Source organism: Eubalaena glacialis, unplaced genomic scaffold (genome assembly GCF_028564815.1).
Source record: "Eubalaena glacialis isolate mEubGla1 unplaced genomic scaffold, mEubGla1.1.hap2.+ XY scaffold_56, whole genome shotgun sequence".
Taxonomy (NCBI): Eukaryota; Metazoa; Chordata; class Mammalia; order Artiodactyla; family Balaenidae; genus Eubalaena; species Eubalaena glacialis.
In genome coordinates, this window is record NW_026871455.1 from 1,660,855 (window position 1) to 1,682,373 (window position 21,519).

Consider the following 21,519-nt stretch of genomic DNA (forward strand, 5'->3'; position numbering starts at 1 on the left):
CACCAATTAAGGAAAAAAATGTTTTCTGTAAAGTGCTTCCAGTTTCTGAACAAAGGTTACCTAAACAGGGGGAAAATGGTTGGTTTGGAACAAGAATGAAGGGGAGTATTTTGTTTTGACTTTTTAGAGTTTTCAAAATAGTCAATTGTATTCTGAGAAAACAGATTAAAATTTGGATAAAAAAAAAGCAACATTGGCTCCACTGTGCCCTCTGGGCCAGTCCTGCTGAAGGGCTTCTTCTCTTTCTCCTGCCCCCTCAGCCCTGCACAGCCCTCTAGCCAGCACCTCTGACCCTGGACGTATTGAACTCACCCGTCCACACACCTCCTCCCTTACCAGGACTTGAACTTCTGCTCTTGCTCATCCCTCCACTTGTGTCCATCACATGACAGAGCTCACTGCATCGCAGACTCACTTATGGAGTGAGTCACACCCCCGTCAAGACCATGGCTGAGGGGAGAGATATACAACCTCTCATGTGCCCTCTTTACCATCACAGCCTTCATGGAGTCTGGAGCACGTCGGTGTAAATGTTGGAAAAGAGACGGTTGCTGTATTAGTGCTTGCCCTCCTCCACGATCCTCACAAAGATGCCAGATGACAGGACTAGTGCTCGGAGCCTTGACTCCCTCCTGGATACACTTAGAGCACTCAGTCCAAGTGGTGGAAACAGAGTTACCATTTCAGGAGAAAGAACAAGTCCCCACTCACTTGCGGACACATTGCCAAGAACTCAGCTGCTAGTATTCTCTCTCAGAGACACTGTTTACTATAAGCAGGCAAATAGAAGGAAAGAGAAGAAAGCCATGACACTTGAATCCTATCTAGAGTTTTCAGACATAACAGTCATGAATCCATAAACCTTTACCTGGGAGTGAACAACCACCCCACCTGCAAATGTGAAGTGGTCTATGAGAAATGAGGAGTAATCTTGTTTCCCAGCGCCAAACTAGGAAGGCTTTGGCTACTGCTTCTCATAAGGGAAATATCAGTATCCCAAATTTACTTATTAGGAAATAAAAATCAAAGAGTTTTTAAAGGTAACTAACCCATGATATTCCAAGTTATTATTCAGTTTCCGCCCTGACCCCAAATGCTAGGAGAACCTCCAGTACACTGACCCCACTCTCCTAACATCTGTGCCAACCTGTCTTCATGTTTATTCCAAATTAATCAAATTAAGTAATTTCAACATATAGTTATGAAGACCAACAATTTCCATATTCCTCTTTTCATATTCCTTCCAAATTCATCACATCTGCTGATCAAGATTCCAATCTTGGAGGGCTCCAACTACCTGCTTCTTCCATGACTGAATCTAACTAGCATATTAAATCTGGTGGGGTTCACAAATCTCCCAACATCTTTCAAATATCTCTGGCCATTGTACTGTATCTACATAATTAAGTCTTATTCTATGCCTCACAATTATTTCAGACTTTCTCCATATCTTTTGATTTTTAATCATTCTCAGTTCTTTCCTCACTTTCCACAAAGGGAATCACCTTCTACTAGACAGATTAATCAGATAATATGAGGAAATTCTTCAGCTCACTGTCACAAAATCTGCAAATATTCCTCATTGTTGACTCCTAAGCCCATAGGAATTGGAGAATCATCTCTTCCTTGGCCAAGCCCAATTTTTCCAATTGTATTCTTTTCTCCCCTACATCCTTGGAAACTTCATGTAATTGATTATAATTTAAGTATTATTTACCATGGTATTAAAATACAAATGCTTTAAAGCCCTAAAAATATCTTCCTTGAATGTTTGGTATCATCAAAAAACACCAGTCTTTATGGAAAACCACACAAAACTCAGCCTGAGGGACTGTTTGTAGGTTAAACCCATTTATATAAAGACTGATCCTCTTGCTGCAAATTCTCTTTCCAGAATTGGCCACAATTCACAAAACAGTGAGACATCTGGCCCAAGGCATCAAGATTGCTTTTGGAGGCTTTTAGAATATTAGCAAATTAAAGGAATCACTTACACTTTCCTTACATGTATCTAAGTGGTTAAACTGTTGAGAAGGAAAAGCTTGTGTTAGGGAAGTTATTCCTGGATTAGATTTATCCTGATTGGCACCCAGATGAAAGGAGTTCTTTCTTCATGATTATAAAATATATGAGGTTATCAGATCTATTAACAGGAGCCCACAGACAATTCTATGCCTGATTCTATAGAAAGAGACTAAAACTTTGAACTCAGGAGTGTGGTAGCTGCATACTTAAGTAAAGACACAAACACAGTTTTCCAACACATTTTGTTTCTGGTGATTACTAAAGAAAAATTACCCCAGGAGGAATCAAAGTCATTTATTATTCAAGGAATTTTTAATCTAAAGATAGTTATTTAATTTGATTAAAGACCTTTGATCACAGGCCATCTGAGAGTAGATTAGGTTATTGTGTACATGGAATTTCTGTAGATTTACAATTCATATGTAATAGTCAAGAGAAACTTGCTTTATGACTCTACAGTTGACTTTTCTGCAATTAGTCAAGATAGGAAAACAGGAAAAAAAGAAGAAAAAAAAAAGATGAGTAGAGATATCATGAAATATTAGATGTGTTGCCTGTAGGTTCTATTCAAGACAACAGGATGAGGAGAGTTACTTAGCTACTAATTTAAAGAAGGAATCTCTGAGGCACTGACATTTAACCTGAAGGTGAAGCAGTATAAGTGTAGCTGGAACTATGTATGTGGATATCAGGGAGGAGATGAACAGAGACGAGGGCGCTCATTGTAGAGATAAAATCGATGTTTGGTTCTGTTTGTGTGGTTCTGGGACATTATGTCAATGACTGAGCCCCAAATAATTAGTGGAGCCGCTATCTGAGACTGCGGACGAGAGGAGAAGTAATTTTTATTTGGGGAGGAAGTTGCTGGCTTCTGTCTGATATACATTTCATTGTAGGTGCCTGCTTCCCTTGCAAGTATGGATGACACCTCAGAAATGAAATCTAGCATTCGTTTTTATGCATTATTATCATAGTGGTAACAGTCGAAGACTGAATAATTATAACAGTTTTTGCAGATGGTGTATATAGTAAAAAGAGAGAAGAGGGCTACAATGGAGTCTTGAGATGTTGAAATAGTGTTGTTTGAGGAGAACCGCGCACAGTACACTAGGAGGAACTGACTAGTTAAAAGGCAGTGGGGAGTTTGCGATATCAGAGGACCTTGGAAATATAAAGTTCCTGACGGAGGTCATTGTCCAATTCTGCTTGGGTCCAAGTAAAATACTGAGAAACATTCATTGGATTTAATTACAGAGAGATAACTATAATGTTATAAAAATTTATGTATACACAGTCCAATAGTAACAGGGAGATCACCCTTAGTAAATCAAACTGTGGGAGGGGCGCCCAGAGATTGTCACTAATCCTGCACTGCTCTTTCAGTTTACTTTGGAAGGAGGAAATACATTGGGCAGGAACTAGAGAAAAATTGGTTCAGAGATTTTGTTTCAAGAATGAAGAAACTGAAAAGGATGAAAGGGAATGGACTAGGAAGTGATGGGTGTTTGTTGGTAGAAGAGTTTCAGTTTACAATTAATAATAAAACATTCTCCAGAGAGCAGGAGAAAAGGGGATATATTTGAGAAAAATGGGCTTATCCAGGCGTAGAAATGACTTTCAGTTTAAACAGGAGTGGCATCTCCAATGGGTGAAGATGCAGGAATAGGTGTTGACTTCATGACAGTGAGCTGAAACATTTCTTCAAATTATCTACTTCATCTGCATGGTAGGAGGTGAGCACACTGTTGAAAGTGAGGGAAGGTGAGAATTTCAGGGATTCAAAAAAATGAGGGGAACATTCCACGTGTGTGCAAAGCATGGGAGAATGATTTATGATCACGTTCTGGTAGGATGCCAGATATTTATAAAACTCATTGGGTGATACATATGATAGATGAAGCCATAGGAAGGGGAGACTTTTGGTCATCTCTGATTGGAGTCTTGATCATCAGCTGTGCTGAGAGGTCAGAGAGACCTAAGAATTGTTCCATAAAACTCAGGAGACATGGGACTGATCGGGAGGCTGGGTCAGTGCACTGGAGGGTTCCTGTGTTGGGAGAACCTAAGCACCGTAGTCGTTGTGTGAACAGACTGGAGGGGAAGTGTTGTGATAACAGGGAGGATTCCAACCACTGATTTGGTAGGTGACATATCCAGGTCAAACTTGAATCTGGGATCCACACCTCAACACCAGCATATTTAGGAATTTGAGACTCAGAAACAGCCTGAGCTACGTTTGAATTCTAGCTCTGTCATTGTGTAGCTGTATGATTTTCTCACATAAGCAAAATTTCGGAACCTAACTTATGTTACTTGTTAAAAGGTAACTAATCTATAAGTAACAGGGTTTTACTAAAGATAAATGAGCAAACGTAGGGAAATCTCAATCACAGGGACTCAAAAGGAATGTTTTCTCTTTTCCGGATCTCAGGATCAAAGAGTTGTAATCCACCCCTGTTCCTGACACATTATCTGTATTTTTCTACGTAGTAGTTAATGATTAACCTTGACTTAGGTAGCACTTGACAGTTTACACATACTTTCCTATAGAAAAATTATGAAATGAAGAATATTTCTCCCCATGACATTTAGTAGGACAGAACTCCACCTACTATTTCACTAATGTATCTGAATGTGTCAACTAAATTTCACCCCAAATCAAACTTCACTGTATATTTGTTGAGCACATCTTCTCTGTGTGGATTGTGGTACCCAACAGTGGGCTTATGATTTACATACTCTTGCTGCTTTCCTGTGCAAGGGGTTTTTAGTCTTGATTTGTGTGACAAGACCTTCCAACAAGACATGAGCCCCTGGATTGTTTTCCCCACCATTAAGTAGATTCAAAGTGGCCTTGTCACATGTCCAAGGTCATGGAGGGCAGCGATAGGGTTGAGGCTCTCATGTTGCCTGATTCCCACATGGGGAGGAACCAAGGTGACTGAGGGCAAGGGCATCAGGGAGGTGGGGACAGGGCACAGCAGGGAGGATGGGGCTCTGAAGCAGTGGGGCGGGTGTTGGAGAATAAATACTGGCGCACTTGATCAAGAATTATTTCAGGAAACATTTGAGACTGCTGTTCTTTCTGTGGAGTCAACATTCCCCAACTGATCATTGTGCGGGTTTCCTGGAGTCTGCTGTAAATCCTAGGAACTGAACATTAATGAAATAACTCTGAAAAAGTAGCTCTAATAAAAGTACAACACCCAAGGATTTTCATTGTATAAATGAAAATATTACTGTCTTGATTATGTGCAATAGCTTACACTGCCTTATTGTTGACCCTGGAGAGAGGGGAGTTCAACATATCTACACATACCTCTGGGTTAGGTGGTAGGGCTCATTCCCAGGTGAGTGGTTGGGGATTCATGCCTGGCGTACCTAACAATGCTTTAAATGCCTGGATTCTCTTGGTTGCTTTCTCTTTCCTCATCTTTATCTGCTCAGTTTTTCATCTGACCCTGCATGAGGATGCAGAGGAGGATAAGTGGTGGCTGAGTTTTGACAATGAAATAACAGGTGAGGAGAGACTTATTTTTATTCTTGAATTGGTCCATCTTTTGCCAAATGGTCAGGTTTCTCCTTTTGGCCTGGATCTTCTAAGTGCACCCATGAAATACTAATGCCAGTTATGTTCAACACCCTGTTAGGGAGACTGATGTGGAAATAATCTCCTTCCGTCATTTACACCCAATTGTTCCAGACTCCATTAAGGCTGTGACTTCACAGAACAGATGGGAGAGATTTTCACTAAAAACAATAAATACAGCCCTTAGGCTCAGTAAAGAAAAATTCCCTCATTACCATGTGAATGACTACAACGGCCTTAGGTGTGTGGTGAACACAGGTGATAGTGATGAGAGAAACAAGTTTCCAGACCGGGGGGAGCAGATGTGTCATTAGGTGAGTCCAGTGTGAAAGGTGCTGGGGTGTAGGTGGGTATTTGGCAATAAAGAGTCATGAGGAATTATTTACTATTTCTAATTTTTTAAATATTAAACTTTTTATAGAGTATATTTGAACATTTTTATATCTACAAAAGAAGATAAATAAAATTTCCTTCCTAAACTTCTTCACAATAACTCAGTTATCCTATGTGTACTTTTCTTTTTAAAGAGTTTCCAATATATTTATTTATTTATTATTTATTTTTGGCTGTGTTAGGTCTTTGTTGCTGAGCACGGGCTTTCTCCACTTGCGCCGAGCGGGGGCTACTCTTCGTTGAGGTGTGCGGACTTCTCATTGTGGTGTCTTCTCTTATTGCTGAGCACGGGCTCCAGGCGCGCAGGCTCAGTATTTGTGGCTCACGGGCATGGCCGCTCCGCGGCATGTGGGATCCTCCCAGACCAGGGATCAAACCCATGTTTCCTGCATTGGCATGTGGACTCAACCACTGCACCACCAGGGAAGTCCCTCCCTATGTGTTCTTCACATTTGTTCAATCTTGAAAATTGAATGTAACATATGCAGATTATTATTTTCTTAATTGTAACTGTGTATTGAGGAGAAAGTGTATGATACACAGAATGAAATGTAGGGCACTGGACAGCAAATGACAGATTAGGGAGCTCCAAGCCCTCACTCCCCGCCAGTGACATCAATACAGCAACCAGGATTTGTCAGAGCAGGGGACCCAAGAAATGGCAACAATGATCTCTTTTCTGCTCCCACCATTCTCAGACCTGGCAGGAGTACGGATTACCTGCCGATATGTGTGTATGTGTGTGTGTGTGTGTGTATTTCTTTTTTCTTTGTGCCACATCTGGACTTGCTGATTGAGCCTGTGTGTTTTAAGAAAGCAATGGCCATGTTGCGCTAACAATACAGTGGACCCTCTGTCGCTCTTGTGTCTTTGGGAGTTGAGTGCACACAAAGTTAATAGTATGGATCCAGACGCGAACTTCCAGTTGTCCCCTTGGCTCATACCTGTTATACAAGGGGAATGTTCTTTCCTTGGGATATCAGCTCAAAGCTTTTGGAGAGAAACGCTGCACAGGTGTAGGTTGGGGCCAGCAATCCTCAGCATGGACGACTGGGCAAACCAAGTGAATTGCTAGGGGATCCTGATATGAGGAAACAGGCTGAGGCCATAGGGAGCCCAGGCCTGCAGAGTGAAAGTTCTACTTGCCTGTAGGTGGCTCTGGGTGTCGGTGGAAGAGAGACATTGAGGGGCTGAGATGCCAGCTGCCTGTCCCAGGACTGCACAAGGAGGGGGCAGAAAAGCAGGAAGTGTGGCTCATGTTTGTTTCTGACACACTCATCTTTCTGGCTCTTGACCACAGGCTATAAGGAGGAATTTATTCTTGTTTTTCAAAGTTGCTTTACCTATTCCAATCCTTTACTTTTCCATTTGCTTTTTTCAAAATATGTATATAAACTTGCTATTTTCATTAAACAGTTTGTCATCAACATTTTTTCCAAGTCAATACCTATAGATCTAGCTCATTTAAAAATATATCAATAAACCAAAGCACAAAGTGATAGTACTGTATTGTCTGAATGTATTTGAAATTTACTTACCTGGTCCCTCTTAATGGCTGTTTTCTAAATGTTCTGTTCTTAAGTAATACTGATATCACTATTCTTATTACACATGTATTTGCACAAATGTTCCCACCCACCCACTTCTTGTCATTTGACTTTGCTTGTGGAATATGTAAAGATCAATTAGGTGGTCAAGTTATCAATCGTTTCCTTTATGGCTTCTGGGCCCTGTTTTTTATGTTTTAGTAACATCTCCACTCTGCAATTACAGAATAAAATGTCATCCGTGTTTTCTATTGGTACTTTCATGGCTTCAGCTTACAGTTCACGCAGTCCATCCCCCCGCAGAATTTTCCTTGTTTACAGCGGCTGGCGGCCCAGGAATAGCGTGAAGAGCGCGTCTCCCTCGCGGCAGCCTCCCGGCAACATCCTCCCATCTCCTCGTCTCCCGTCTGCTGCTGGGGTCGCGCCGTGTCGTGCCGAGCCGCGAGCTAGCTCCGAGGCGGACGCCCCGAGACGAGCTCGGGCCTTTGGGCGGCACGCGCTTCACCCTCGCCGTTTGGCCTTCGGGATCCGTCCCGGGGACGTTCGAGCCGGTTTTCGGGCGCCACCTGGCGGCCGCTTTTATATCGTCCCTTGTCTCCGGAGCTTCGGCGATCTTCGCGAGGGCTTAGACTCGCCGCCGCGCCCGAGGCAGAGTTCCGGGAGGCCGCCGACGCTGGTGGCGACTGTCCCGGTGGCTCCGAGGCGTGGGCGCCTCCTGCTGTCGCTGGAGATTGGGCGTGCAGGTTTGTGAGGGTGTCACCATCGCCGCGCTCCCGAGTGAAGTTTGCTGGTTGCCTGGCTTGGTCGACCAGCATCCGCCCGTGCCCCTCCAGCCGCGGGGACCGACCGGACTCGACCCGACCTGGGCCGTTCGCCGCGTTGTGAAGGGAGAGGGTCTTCCGAGCCCTCCGGAGCGCCTGAAGCTTGATGGTCCGTCCTTCTGAGTCACTTTAGGAGCGCTCGATTTCTATCATCTCGGTTCCCCAGCGTCCCACTCCGGAAGTGGGGAACGACACGGGACCGTGTGTTGAGGCCGGTGGAGGGCGAGACGTTCTTGGCTGGGTCGCTTGGGTCCCGGTCTCCGGGGCATGGGCGCTTCCTGTTCTCGCGGGATTTGGACGTGCAGACCTGTGTAGTGTGAGGCCGTCGCTGTGCTCCCTAGAAGTCATTGAGTGGTGGTCTGGGAGGTTCGACCGGCACGCCCTGGTGCCCTCTGTACGCGGGGAACGCCCAGGTTGCTGCACGTGGTCAGGAGAGGGTATCCGTGCCCGGCGTCGTCCTCCGTGTGTCCCGGTGGTCGTACTTTCGTTTTCCAAGTCTTGCCTGGGGGTGTCTGTAAGTCTCCTACGGACGTGGACGGCGCCAAGTTTCCGCCGGCCTTCCCTCTGGATCCCGTTCGCCCTAATTCCCAAATATGTTTCTCTCCGCAGTGCGTACGGCCCGGATGGCGAAACGAGGAGGCACTGGGAGGGCGACCCCGGCCTCCCCGTCCTCCTTCCCACGGGACGGCGACGCCCCGGCCAGTAGGGCGCCCGGTGCTGCGTCCAGGCCGCCTTGGGGATCCGGTGCGTCCCGTCCCATCGCCATAGATCCTCCCCGGCGGCCACTTACTCCGAGATCCGCGAGAAGCGGTCAAGGGGCTGGGCAGACGGGATTCCCACGCAGGCCTAAGTGCGTCTACGGGGGAGCGTCCGGCGTCCCCTCTTCTGTTGGCCTAGTCGGCGAAGCGCTTGTGTCAAACACACACAGGTGCCCTCACCGCAGTTGACGACACGGACAGTCGCGGGCGAGAGGGGAGGGCGCTCCAGGCGCGGCCACGGTCCCGCCTGCGGCTTGGTGGTCGGAGAAACCTAACAAATGGGGAAATGGGGAGCTGCCTGGGGCGTCTGGTGATGGTCGGAGGAGGCCCGAGGCCGGGTGCGGTCCTGGGTGGGCGCGGTTGTCAGAGGCTCCACGAGAGAATCTCGTCCCGGAATGGCCTCTGAACGCGCGTGTGGACGGGGAGACAACCCGGAGAGAGAAATGGGACCTGTGGTGGACCCAGAGGGGACGAGTGCAGAGGGATGGTGCGCACCTTCTCTGGCGTGCCATCCAGATCTCTCCCGGTGGTTTTCCCTCCATTTGGTTGTTACCTGGCGTCCGCTGCTGCAAGGCCGACTAGATGGCCATACAGCGGTGTCGTGGCAAGAAAAAAATTCAGTGACTTGAGAATTTGTTTTCAGAGCCATTAGTGTAGACATTGGTGAAATGAGAAGTACTGAGACCTACAGAACTGGAAAGTACTACTATCGTCGTTACTCAACATTATTGTAATTATTACCACTGTTTGTAATTAGCGATAAAACTGAGTAAAGTTGATCCACACAGTAGCTGATTTATTGAAGATGATCAAAGAGGGGTTTCAGTATTTCTAAATCCTCCTAAATGGGCAGAGAGCAAGGTGGAGACAACAGGTATGTGCCAGGTAAGGCTGTGATGGGTGTGAGAATAAAGGGCAGTGCTCAGAAGAAAGATTATGGAGGGTTTCTGAAGGTAAAAGAGGTTGGAAAGCATTTTTAAACACATGTGGGGGATAGATCCTGATAGGTTGCAGTTTAAAGAAAAAGGCTCGTTGCTAGTCTCCGCAGAAGGATTCAGCAACAGAGTATCTAACATCTTATCAAATGCTCTCAATTAAAAACACTCCAGGTTATAAATCCTTTAGAAACATATCCTACACATTTGCTAGCAGCAGAATAATGCATGCCAAGGTTATGCATTGCTGCATTGTTTGTAATATGGATTATTGAATATGAGCTTTTCAAGCTCATAGACCAACCCATTAGCATTTTATGTGTATGGTCTTTATAATGGTTTTGTGTGTGTGGGTGTGTGCGTGCATCAAGAAAGAAAAAATAATCGACTTGAAGGGAGAGAACACATCATGTAGCTCCTGCTCTCTCTCAAGCCAACCTGACAACAGATAAACTTACGACATAGGCATTCTCCACGGGGCCATCTCTTTGCCCCAGGTCTTTATTTTTAACATCTTTATTGGAGTATAATTGCTTTACACGGGTGTGCTAGTTTCTGCTTTATAACAAAGTGAATCAGCTTATACGCTGGTCTTTATTGATTAGCACTATTCTCATAGGAGGAAGCATGGAACCTGGGAGGGGGACTAAGTCCCTCTGACTTCCCTGGCTCACGGTGCAGAGGGTGGGAGGGGCACCCCAGCCCCTGCACCCGACCCTGGTTACTCCCTGCAAAGTAGGGGCCACAGCCTCAGCAGCAGAAGTAGTAGAGCCACTCCTCTCTTTTGCTTACTGTTCTCATGGAATATCTTTCCCCATATTTTCACTTTCAGCATATGAGTGTCCTTACTTCTAAGTGAGTCTCTTGTAGACAACATAAGTTGGACCCTTTTTATGTCTAGCTTGTCCATCTTTGTTTTTTAACTGATGAGTTTAAGCTATATATATATATATAAAACTGATATGGAATGACTTTTAATTGCCAATTTTTCTGTAATGTCATAGAGCTTTTCTGTCCCACATTTTCTCCCATACTGACGTCCTTTGTGCTTACTTTTTGTACTCATTTTAAAAATTTATTTATGTGGCTGTTCCAGGTCTTAGTTGTGGAATGGGGGACCTTTGGTCTTCTTTGTGGCATGCGAACACTTAGTTGTGGCATGTGGGATCTAGTTCCCTGACCAGGGATTGAACCCAGGCCCCCTGTATTGGGAGCGTGGAGTCTTCGCCACTGGACCACCAGGGAAGTCCCCTGACTGAATTACTTTTAATTTCCTTCTGTGTATATTCTATAGATATTAAATTTGTGGATACCACGGAGATTACATATAAAATCCTATCAAACTAGCTTAAACTGATATTAACATAATTTTAATCACATGCAAAATCTCTATTACAGCTCCTATTACATTACACATTAATTACATGTTATTAATGTCACAAATCACATATTTATACATTGTTTTCTGTTAATGTAGAGGTACGAATTAGTTATTTGGGGATGCTGTAACAAAATGCCACAGCTTGGTTAGCTTATAAACAGAAGTTTATTTCTCATGGTCTAGAGGCTGAAGTGTGAGATCAAGGGGGTTAGGTAAAGGTCTTTTTCTGAGTCATAGACTTTTCATTATATCGAGACTTCCCTAGTAGGCCAGTGGTTAAGAATCTGCCTTCCAATGCAGGGGACACAGGTTCAATCCCAGGTCAGAGAACTAAGATCCCACATGCCACAGGGCAACTAAGCCCAAGTGCTGCAACTACTGAGCCTATCTGCCACAACTAGAGAGCCTGTGTGCTGCAACTACCGAGTCCCCATGCCACAGCTAGATATGAAGGCTGGGTGTCACAACAAATATCCCACGTGCTGCAACTAAGAGCCAATGCAGCCAAATAAGTAAGTAAATAAATACATATTTAAAAATAAATAAAAGCACACAAATCCTATTCATGGTGGCTCTGCCGTCATAACCTAAGCACCCTCCAAAGGCCCTACATCCTAATATCACCACATTTGGAGGTTATATTTTTAACATATGAATTTTAGGGGAAACGATCACACAATACCAATACATTTATAATTATTTTAATATTTTGGTTTTAGAAAATATCCTAGAATAATAAAAAGTGTAGTTCCAAGTCAAAATTATAGCTTTTTTTTCTATTTGTCCATTTATTTACCTTTATCAGATAAATTTATATTTTCATATGGCCTCAAGTTACTGGTGTCCTGCCATTTGAACTTGAAGTATTCCCTTTAGCATTTCTTGAAGGGTAGGTATTATGGTACTGAACTCCTTCAGCTTTTGTCTGAGACTGTCTTTCATTTTCGTCATTTTTGAAGAATAATATTGTAAGATATAGAATTGTTGTTAGGTAGTTTCCCCCAGTACTTTAAACATATCATTTCACTCTCTTCTGGCCTGCAAAATTTCTGATGAGAAAAAGCAACTGATAATCTTACTGACGATCACAATTAAGTGGATCATAATAATTGTCACATATAACTTTGTTAATATATATTTCTTAACACTAACCTATTTAAAAAAGTACTTATTTTTACAAAATTTTATATTTATCATTCCAAGATTACTTAACAAACCTATATTTTTATTCTACTTATTTAAAAAATAATAGGTTATTAGCCAAAATTATGAATTCATAGCTGAAATGTGTGGTAAAACGTTCTTGATAAAAGTTTTCCCATGTCTGAGAATCTTGAAATGAACTCTGGCTTTTCAGTTTGATTTTACCATTGATAGATCCAGTGTGAGAATTCAACGTTGACTAAGGAATTAAATATCTCTGAGGGCTTTCCTTCATTCATTACAGTAAAAGTGTTTTCTATGCTGTGAAAACTCATGAGTATGTAAGTCTATTCAATGATAGTCTCCAGTTAAAATTATCTCCATGTCAGTTACATACACATAGTATGTAAATCTTCTGCAGGGACATCCCCCCTTTGTAGCATTTCTACTAGCTATCATCAAAATTCAGTCTAATTTAGTCCATAAAGTGAATACTTTATGCTGGGCTAGTGTTTACACTACACTGTAACTGAGATATATGAGTCTGCTGAATTCCTAACTTACCTCATTCCCAGGTTTCACATGTGGATGACCAGGGTTCACACATGAAGAAATGTACTATTTTCTTACAGCTACATTAGTCCACCAGGAAAATAACTTGCCTGGATTTCATTTCTTGCTTTTAATGGTCACAATTTTTGCTTGAAATAAGACAAAAATAAAAATTAAATTAAATAAATAAGAAATGACACATGTGACATTAGGGGGATTAAATTGTTGAAAAGTACATTACATGGGGAAAGAACATGAATTTGAGGAATACACCAGGGAATAGAAACATGGTTTAGAAAAATGTTAATAAAATGTTCAGTGTTTAGGTAAAAGAAAAATAAAATAAATTCAGACGCTACAGGGAATATGAGAGGAAACATTATTAAAGAGACCATGGCAAAGACAAAAACATGAAATTTTAACTCCCAGGAGGACAGGAATTTTGCTTCTCTGAGGTGAAAAGTAGAGGGGAAAACGTGAAGAAAAATTGATGTGTGATGCGTAATGACAGAATCTGGATAATTTGACTCCATGGCTTCACATACATTTCTAAAAATATCCTTTAGTCGAGCAAACCTCCAGTTGACATTCCAAGTGTTCTGCTCCCTCCCCACACTGAGCACATGTGTCTGGAGCTGACTTGGACCCCAGCCTGGGGAAACCCTCCTCTTCCCTCCACACCTACTCTTCTTGCTCCAACTGGGAAATTACATCTGGTTTGTAGAGCTGATGCCCTGATACATGTGGGAAATGCTGGATGGATTTAAAGTTCTGTGCTGAGAACAGTGCGTGCAATGCAAGTGCAAGAAAAGACACCAAGGCTCAAGTGTGAGGGCATCAATGGCAGCCCAGGTTCGAGCACCCTGAAGGGGGAAAACACTGAAGGTTGTCACCTGACACATCACTCAAAGACAGTAAAACTCTCTGGCTGCTGCTGTTCTTTCCCAAGAGGAAAGACAGACTGCAGGCTGCCTAGTTGTCTCAGCCAGGAAGGAAGCAACGTTTTCATAATGTGGTTAACATTGTTTTCTAACAGAATTCAATAAACATAAGACGCATGAGATTATTACCTGGAGTTCATGTAGAAAGGAAGATACAAGCTGTTATGTATTTTTGCTGTGTTCAAACCTCATAATAGTCCCCGGAGCAGAAGAATTACTTAGCAACATAAAGTTACTTGTTTGTTAGATAAAATAGCCCTTATCTGTGTTCAGCATTATTCTGCGTGTTGGTGGCAGACTAGTAAGGAATACGTGCGATTGTGGTAATGGAGATTACCCCTGATCTGCCACTTTGTCAATTGCCAGGCAGTGGGGGTAGAGATAGAGCTGAAGCTCCATGTACATTTTACATGTTTTTTTCACGTATTGAAGGTGTATCTGGAGTCCTGCTTTTCTTTCCCGGGTTAGAGCCACAGACACCAGTCGTCAGAACTCATGAGATTTGCTGGCTCCATGTGTCAGGAAAGCCCTGGATCACCTTTTCTCTTCTACATAGTTCTCTCCTCTGGGGTTGGAATACGAGACTTAAGTCAGCCCATGCCCTCCCATGGATTGCTCTTACCTGCTACTGTTTATCTTTGCTCTATTTATACCTTCACTAAGCAAACCTACGACTGTGGCTCCAAAGCCTGTGCTGACCTAGGACTCTGATTCCAAAATACCCCAAGAAACTTGTCATTCAATTAGGAAAGTCTGACATCCCTCAGCCCTTAAGTTTATTAGTATTATTGGTAGTAGTACAATTAATACCTTTATGATTGTAATCACTATTGATATTATTATTTGTCACTATTGTTGTTATTGCATTTCTTATTAAGTTTCTCTGCTCATGAATGTATCCAATGTAATGAAGTGTATTGTGGAGGGTTTTCAACAGACTTACATACACATGGTGATTCCTGGATCCTGCTGTACTTATGGGTACTCGTTGGTCAGAGAGTCTCCTGAGATATTCAGACTTAACCACTGGAGGAAGGGACAGTTGCTACTGGTAAGTGAGCCCCAGGGAGGACACTCTTGACTCTCTTGAGCCTCTAGAACAATGTTTAAGTCCTCTTAAAGGACCAGAAAGTGGGACCAATACAAGAGCCCTGGAAGACACCCTTGTCCTGCCAGACTCAGCACAGGATTTTCCACCTCAACTCTGGGCCAAGAACCACTGTCACATCTCCTGCGAAGGCTAGAGAAGGTGTCCCTCCTAGAGTCCAGTCTCCGAATTTTAAAACTCAGCCCAGCAACTGACATTGTGACAAGTGAGGAGTAAGGAGAGTATCCTTGGCATGCCTGAACCTGGGGACACGTTCTAAATTCACTCAGGTGTCCAGGAAAAGCTGGTGTGGCACTGGCATAGAGATGATGACGTGCCTGCTCAAGTAACCACTTATTTTTCTAAGTCCCCCAGGGAGCCCCTGCACTGTTTGTGCCAACATATCATCCTCCCTGCAGACCTAGGATCACCTAGGATGACATCTTCCAATAGCCTTGGTGTGACATATGCAAACCGAAGTATCTGGATTTTATGGGACCAGGTAGGTACAAATGGCAGGAGCACAGGCAAGGTGCTGATGCTGAGACAGTGCTGGGGGTAAGCATGTATCACAGACGAGGCCTCTGCATGTAGGGTGTGCAGAAAGCTCCTGACTTCCCTGCCTGGAGCCTTGGCCCCCTAGCCAACTGGCCAGTGTTCTGAAATCTGGTGGTGGTTTTGAGGTAGGCAGGACAAGGTCTATTTACTATGGACCAGGGTACTTATTCTATGTCCCTTAGAACTCCCCTTCCCTGGTTTGCATATAAGTTCCCAAGTTCACCCACACCCTCCTCCTCTTTGGTATTCTACTCCCTCCTGCTTGTTTTCTCCTCTCAGAACAAATCTCTTTGTGCAAACCTTGGATTCAGACTCTAAACTACCCCAGAGAACGTCTGATATAGATACCCTGAAATTTACTTAGAGGAGTCTGTACGCGAATCTGCCATCTTTCTAAGTTTATTTTTCTCTTTGACAGTAGTAATAATATCATCATAATTCTCACTATTATTGTTTTTAGTCCATTTTATTACCTTTATTAATATGCATTATCTTTGTGGTTGTTTTTACATAACATTGAGTAGATCTGCTCTATGCTAAAAATTGTCTCATTTACTGAAGATCATGATGGAGGGTTTCCCAACATACAAAATACATACACCTAGTTACTGCTGAGCTCCCACGGTACTTAGCTGGGTGCCCTTGACTCAAGGTCTCTATGAAGCTGGGACTGAGATCTCAGCTGTCACTCCACAGAGGAGGATTTGCTCCCAAACTCACTGAGATGGGTACTGGCAGGATGAAGTCTGAGCTGAGAGCCTAGTGCCTCTGTCTGGAGGCCTGGGACCTCCCTTTGTTCTCTCCTATATGGGTCTCTCCATATGGCAGCTACTAACACCCTTGCGGGCTTCCCCAGGTCCAGGGATAGGAGAGACAGACAGAAACAGAGAGAGAACACATCCTGCAGTACTGGCAGGATGAAGTCTGAGCTGAGAGCCTAGTGCCTCTGTCTGGAGGCCTGGGACCTCCCTGTGTTCTCTCCTATGTGGGCCTCTCCATATGGCAGCTACTAACACCCTTGCAGGCTTCCCCAGGTCCAGGGATAGGAGAGACAGACAGAAACAGAGAGAGAACACAGGATGCAGCAAGTGAGAGAGAAGTGACAGAGGTTCTGTCAATGAATCTTAACACTGACCTCCCATGACTTGTTATATTCTGTTGGTCAGAAGCCAGTCACCGGCTACTTAGTAGTTGCACAAAGCGTGGAGTTTCCTCGCTGGATGTGGATCACAGTCTGTGGCTGGGAACACCCAGAAAGTCATGTTCACTGGTGTCCCCCAGACCTGGGAAAGGTGGCTGCATTCTAGAAATAACTGAAAGTGATGAAAATGCAACCCCAGTCATCAGAAGAGAAGTGAAAAGAAGACAATGTGTTACGTGTCATTTCTCATCCACTAAAGCAGCAAAACAAAAGCTCCCCAAACTCCTGAAACTGGAACCCTTGGTGGGAATGAGGCACAGGGCCACTCATTCCTCAGTGGTAGGAGGGGCACCGACTCTTCCTGGAGGGTGATGGCTGCCGCATCCACAGATGCCACCCACTTGATTAAAGATGTTACTTCTAGAAAGCAAAGGCAGTGGTCAGAGGTGTCTATGAAGAGTCCACGTGGGTGGTGTTGTCTGTCTTATTTCTAAGAGCTCTGCATGGACACCTGCTTCCAGAGGGGAGCTGGTTCCACTGACAGTAAGAACAGGCTGCAGCTGTTTAAAATGACAGTGTCCATACTAACCAAAGCAGTGTACAGGTTTAATGTGATCACTATCAAATTACACATGATATTTTTTCACAGAACTAGAATAACCCTAAAATGTATATGGAACCATAAAAGACACAGAATTGCCAAAGCAATCCTGAGGAAAAAGAACAAAGCAGGAGGCAAAACCCCCCCAGACGTCAGACAATGCTACAATGCTAATCAAAACAGCCTGGTATTGGAACAAAAACAGACATATGGATCAAGGTAACAGAATACAGAGCCCAGAAATAAACTAACAGACACATGGTCAATTCATCTCTGATGAAGGAGGCAAGAATAGACAATGGGGGAAAAGATAATCTCTTCAGCAAGAGGTGTTGGAAAAGTTGGTTCATGCAAATCAATAAAGTTAGAACACACTCTCCCACCATACACAAAAATAAACTCAAAACGGCTAATGACTTAAATATAACACATAACACCATAAAACTCCTAGAAGGGAACATAGGCAAAACGTTCTCTGACATAAATTGTACCAGTATTTTCTTAGGTCAGTCTCCCAAGGCAATAGAAATAAAAGCAAAAATAAACAAACGGGACCCACTCAAACTTATAAGTTTTCTCACAGCAAAAGAAACCATAAACAAAATGAAAAGAGAACATACAGACTAGGAGAAAATATTTCCAAATGATGCGACCATCTAGAGCTTAATTTCCACAATATACAAACAGCTCATACAAGCCAATAACAAAAAACCAAACAAAGCACTCAAAAAATGGACAGAAGACTTAAACAGACATTTTTCCAAAGAAGACATACAGATGGCCAATAGGCACATGAAAGGATGCCCATCATCACTAATTATTAGAGAAATGCAAATTAAAACCACAATGAGGTTTCACCTCACACCAGTCAGAATGGCCATAATCAAAAAGTCTGCAAATAACAAACACAGGAGGGAGTGTGGAGAAAAGGATACCCTCCTACACTTTTGGTGGGAATGTAAATTGACACAGCCACTATGGAGAACAGTATGGAGGTTCCTCAAAAAAACTAAAAATAGAGTTGCCATATGATCCTGCAATCCCACTCCTGGGCATATATCCAGAGAAAACCATAATTCGAAAACATATATGCACCCCAATGTTCATAGAAGAACTATTTACAATAGCTGAGATATGGAAGCTACTTAAATGTCCATCAATAGATGAATGGATACAGAAGATGTGGTACATATATACAATGGAATATTACTCAGCCATAAAAAGAATGAAATAATGCCATTTGCAGCAACATGCATGCAACGAGAGATTAACATACTAAGTGAAGTAAGTGATAAAGAGAAAGACAAATACTATATGATATTACTTATATGTGAAATCTAAAATATGGCACAAATGAACCTATCTACGAAACAAAACAGACTCACAGACATAGAAAACACACTTGTGGTTACCAAGAGGGACGGGGTTGGGAAAGGATGGACTGAGAGTTTGGGGTTAGTAGTTGCAAACTATTGCATATAGAATGGATAAAAAACAATGTCCTACTGTATAGCACAGGGAACAGGATATTCAATATCCTGAGATAAACCATAATGGAAAAGAATATAAAACAGATGTATATATGTGTATAACTGAGACACTTTGCTATACGGCAAAAATTAATACAACATTATAACTCAACTATATTTCAATTAAAAAAATAAGGAATCAGTTGATGTGAACAACACTAAAGGCCAAATGATCCTAAGAGTCCTATACAGAACATTCTATCCAACATATGCTGAATACACAGTGTTCTCAAGTGCAGAAAAAATATTCTGTAGAAAAGACCACATGATCGACCACATATCAAATCTTAGTAAACTCAGGAAGACTTAAATTATACCAAGTATATTGTCTGACCATATTATTAAACTAGAAATCAATAACAGGAGGAAAACTGGAGCACTAATGAATACAAAAAAGTTGATAAACTCTCTCCTGACCAACTAATTTATCAAAGAATAAATTTAAGAAGAAATAAGACAGTATTTTGAGACAAACTGAAATGGAAACACAGTATACTAAAAGCTATGGGATGCAGCAAAAGGAGTGTTAAGAGGGAGGTTTATTGTAACAAATGCCTACCTTACGAATTAAGAAAGATCTCAAATAAAAAACCTAACTCTTCTCTTCAAGGACCTGGAAAAAGGCCAAACTGAGCCCAAAATTAGCAGAAGGAAGAAAATTATAAAGATTACAGCAGAAATCAATGTGACAAAGAAGAGGAAAACAACAGAAAAGATTAGCAATACTAAGAGTTGGTTCATTAAAAGATAAAATTTCAAACCTTTAGCTAGACTAACCAAGGAAAAGGATAGAAGACCCAAATCAACAAAATTACAATTAAAAGAGAAGACATTACAACTCTACTACAGAGATAAGAAAGATAACATGTTACTTTGAACAACTACATGCTAACAAACTGGCCAACCTAGATAAATGGAAACATTCTTAGAAACATACAACCTACCAAAAGTGAATTAGGAAGAAAGAGAAAACCTAAATGAAGCAATTAGTAGTATGGAAATTAAATCAGTAATCAAAACTCTTCAAATGAAGAAACACTCAAGATCAAATGGCTTCACTGGTAAATTTTACCAAATATTAAATGCATTAATGCCAATCCTCAAAGTCTTCAAAAAAGAAAGAGGAAAAATGGATGAGCAGGGAAAACTCCCAAACTCATTTTACAAGGTCAGCATTACTTTGATATTATGATGTGAAATGGACACTGCCAATTACAGGCCAATAACACTGATGAATAAAGGTTTAAAAATTCTGAATAAATACTAGCAAATCAAATAAATGTGATGCATCATATCAACAGAACAAAGGAAAAATATAATATCAATAGGCACAGAAAAAGCATTTGATAAGTTAGGTATAAAATGAATGTAACTCAACATAATAAAGGCCAAATATCGGGGCTTCCCTGGTGATGCAGTGGTGTAAGAATCCACCAGCCAATGCAGGGGACAGGGGATCAAGCCCTGGTACAGGAAGATCCCACATGCCAAGGAGCAACTAAGCCCGTCTGCCACAACTACTGAGCCTGTGTGCCACAACTACTGAAACCCACATGCCTAGTGCCCATGCTCTGCAACAAGAGAAGCCACTGCAATGAGAAGCCCACGCACCACAACGAAGAGTAGCCCCCCCTCACCACAACTAGAGAAAGCCCACGTGCAACAACAAAGACCCAATGCAGCCAAAAATAAGTAATTTTTTTTAAAAAAAGGACAAATATGACACGGTCACAGGTCAAAGCACACTCAAGAGTGAAAGTCTGAAACTTTTTCTCTAATATCAGAAACAAGACAAGGGAGTCCACTCTCACCACTCATTCAGCATAGTAATGGAAGTCCTAGCCAGGGCAATCAGTCAAGGAAGAGAAATAAAAGGCATCAAAATTGGAAATTAAGAAGTAAAAATGTGTCTAATTTAAGATAACATGATTTTATATATAGAAACTCCAAAAAACTTCACCAAAAACTTGTTAAAACTAATCAACATAATCAGTAAAGTTGCAGAATAAAAACTTAAAATGCAAAAATCAGTCATATTTCTATGTACTAACAATGATCTGAAAAAAGAAAACCATTCTATTTATAACAGCATCAAAACTAATAAAATAATAAGGAATAAATTTATCTAAGGAGATGAAAGATAGCAACAATACAAGCTACAATACACTGATGAAAAAAATTGGAAAAGACAGAAATAAATGTAAAGTTATCCCTTGTTCATGATTGGAAGAATTAATATTTTTAAAATGTCCATATTACCCAAAGCCATCTATGGATTGAATGCAATTCCTATCAAAATCCAAAGGCATTTTTTAAAGTAGAAAAAAACAACACAGAAATGTATGAGGAACCACAAAAGAACTTGTATATGCAATGCAATCATGAGAAAGAACAACAAACTTGGAGATATCACATTCCATGATATCAAACTGTATTATAAAGCTATAGTAATGTAAATAGTATGGTACTGTCATGTAAAAAGGCATACACAACAATGAAATAGAACTGAGAATCAAGA

The 21,519-nt window shown here is 42.1% G+C and overlaps 1 protein-coding gene across 1 annotated transcript in view; it reads left to right on the plus strand.

Annotated features, from left to right (window-relative positions):
• The first annotated feature begins 9,419 nt into the window (after positions 1 to 9,419).
• LOC133083693 (malignant T-cell-amplified sequence 1-A-like) overlaps positions 9,420 to 21,519 on the plus strand; it is a 30,778-nt gene continuing 18,678 nt past the window's right edge. Inside the window, 1 exon segment of the mRNA XM_061179791.1 lies at positions 9,420 to 9,471. Coding sequence (XP_061035774.1) covers positions 9,420 to 9,471 — 52 coding nt within the window.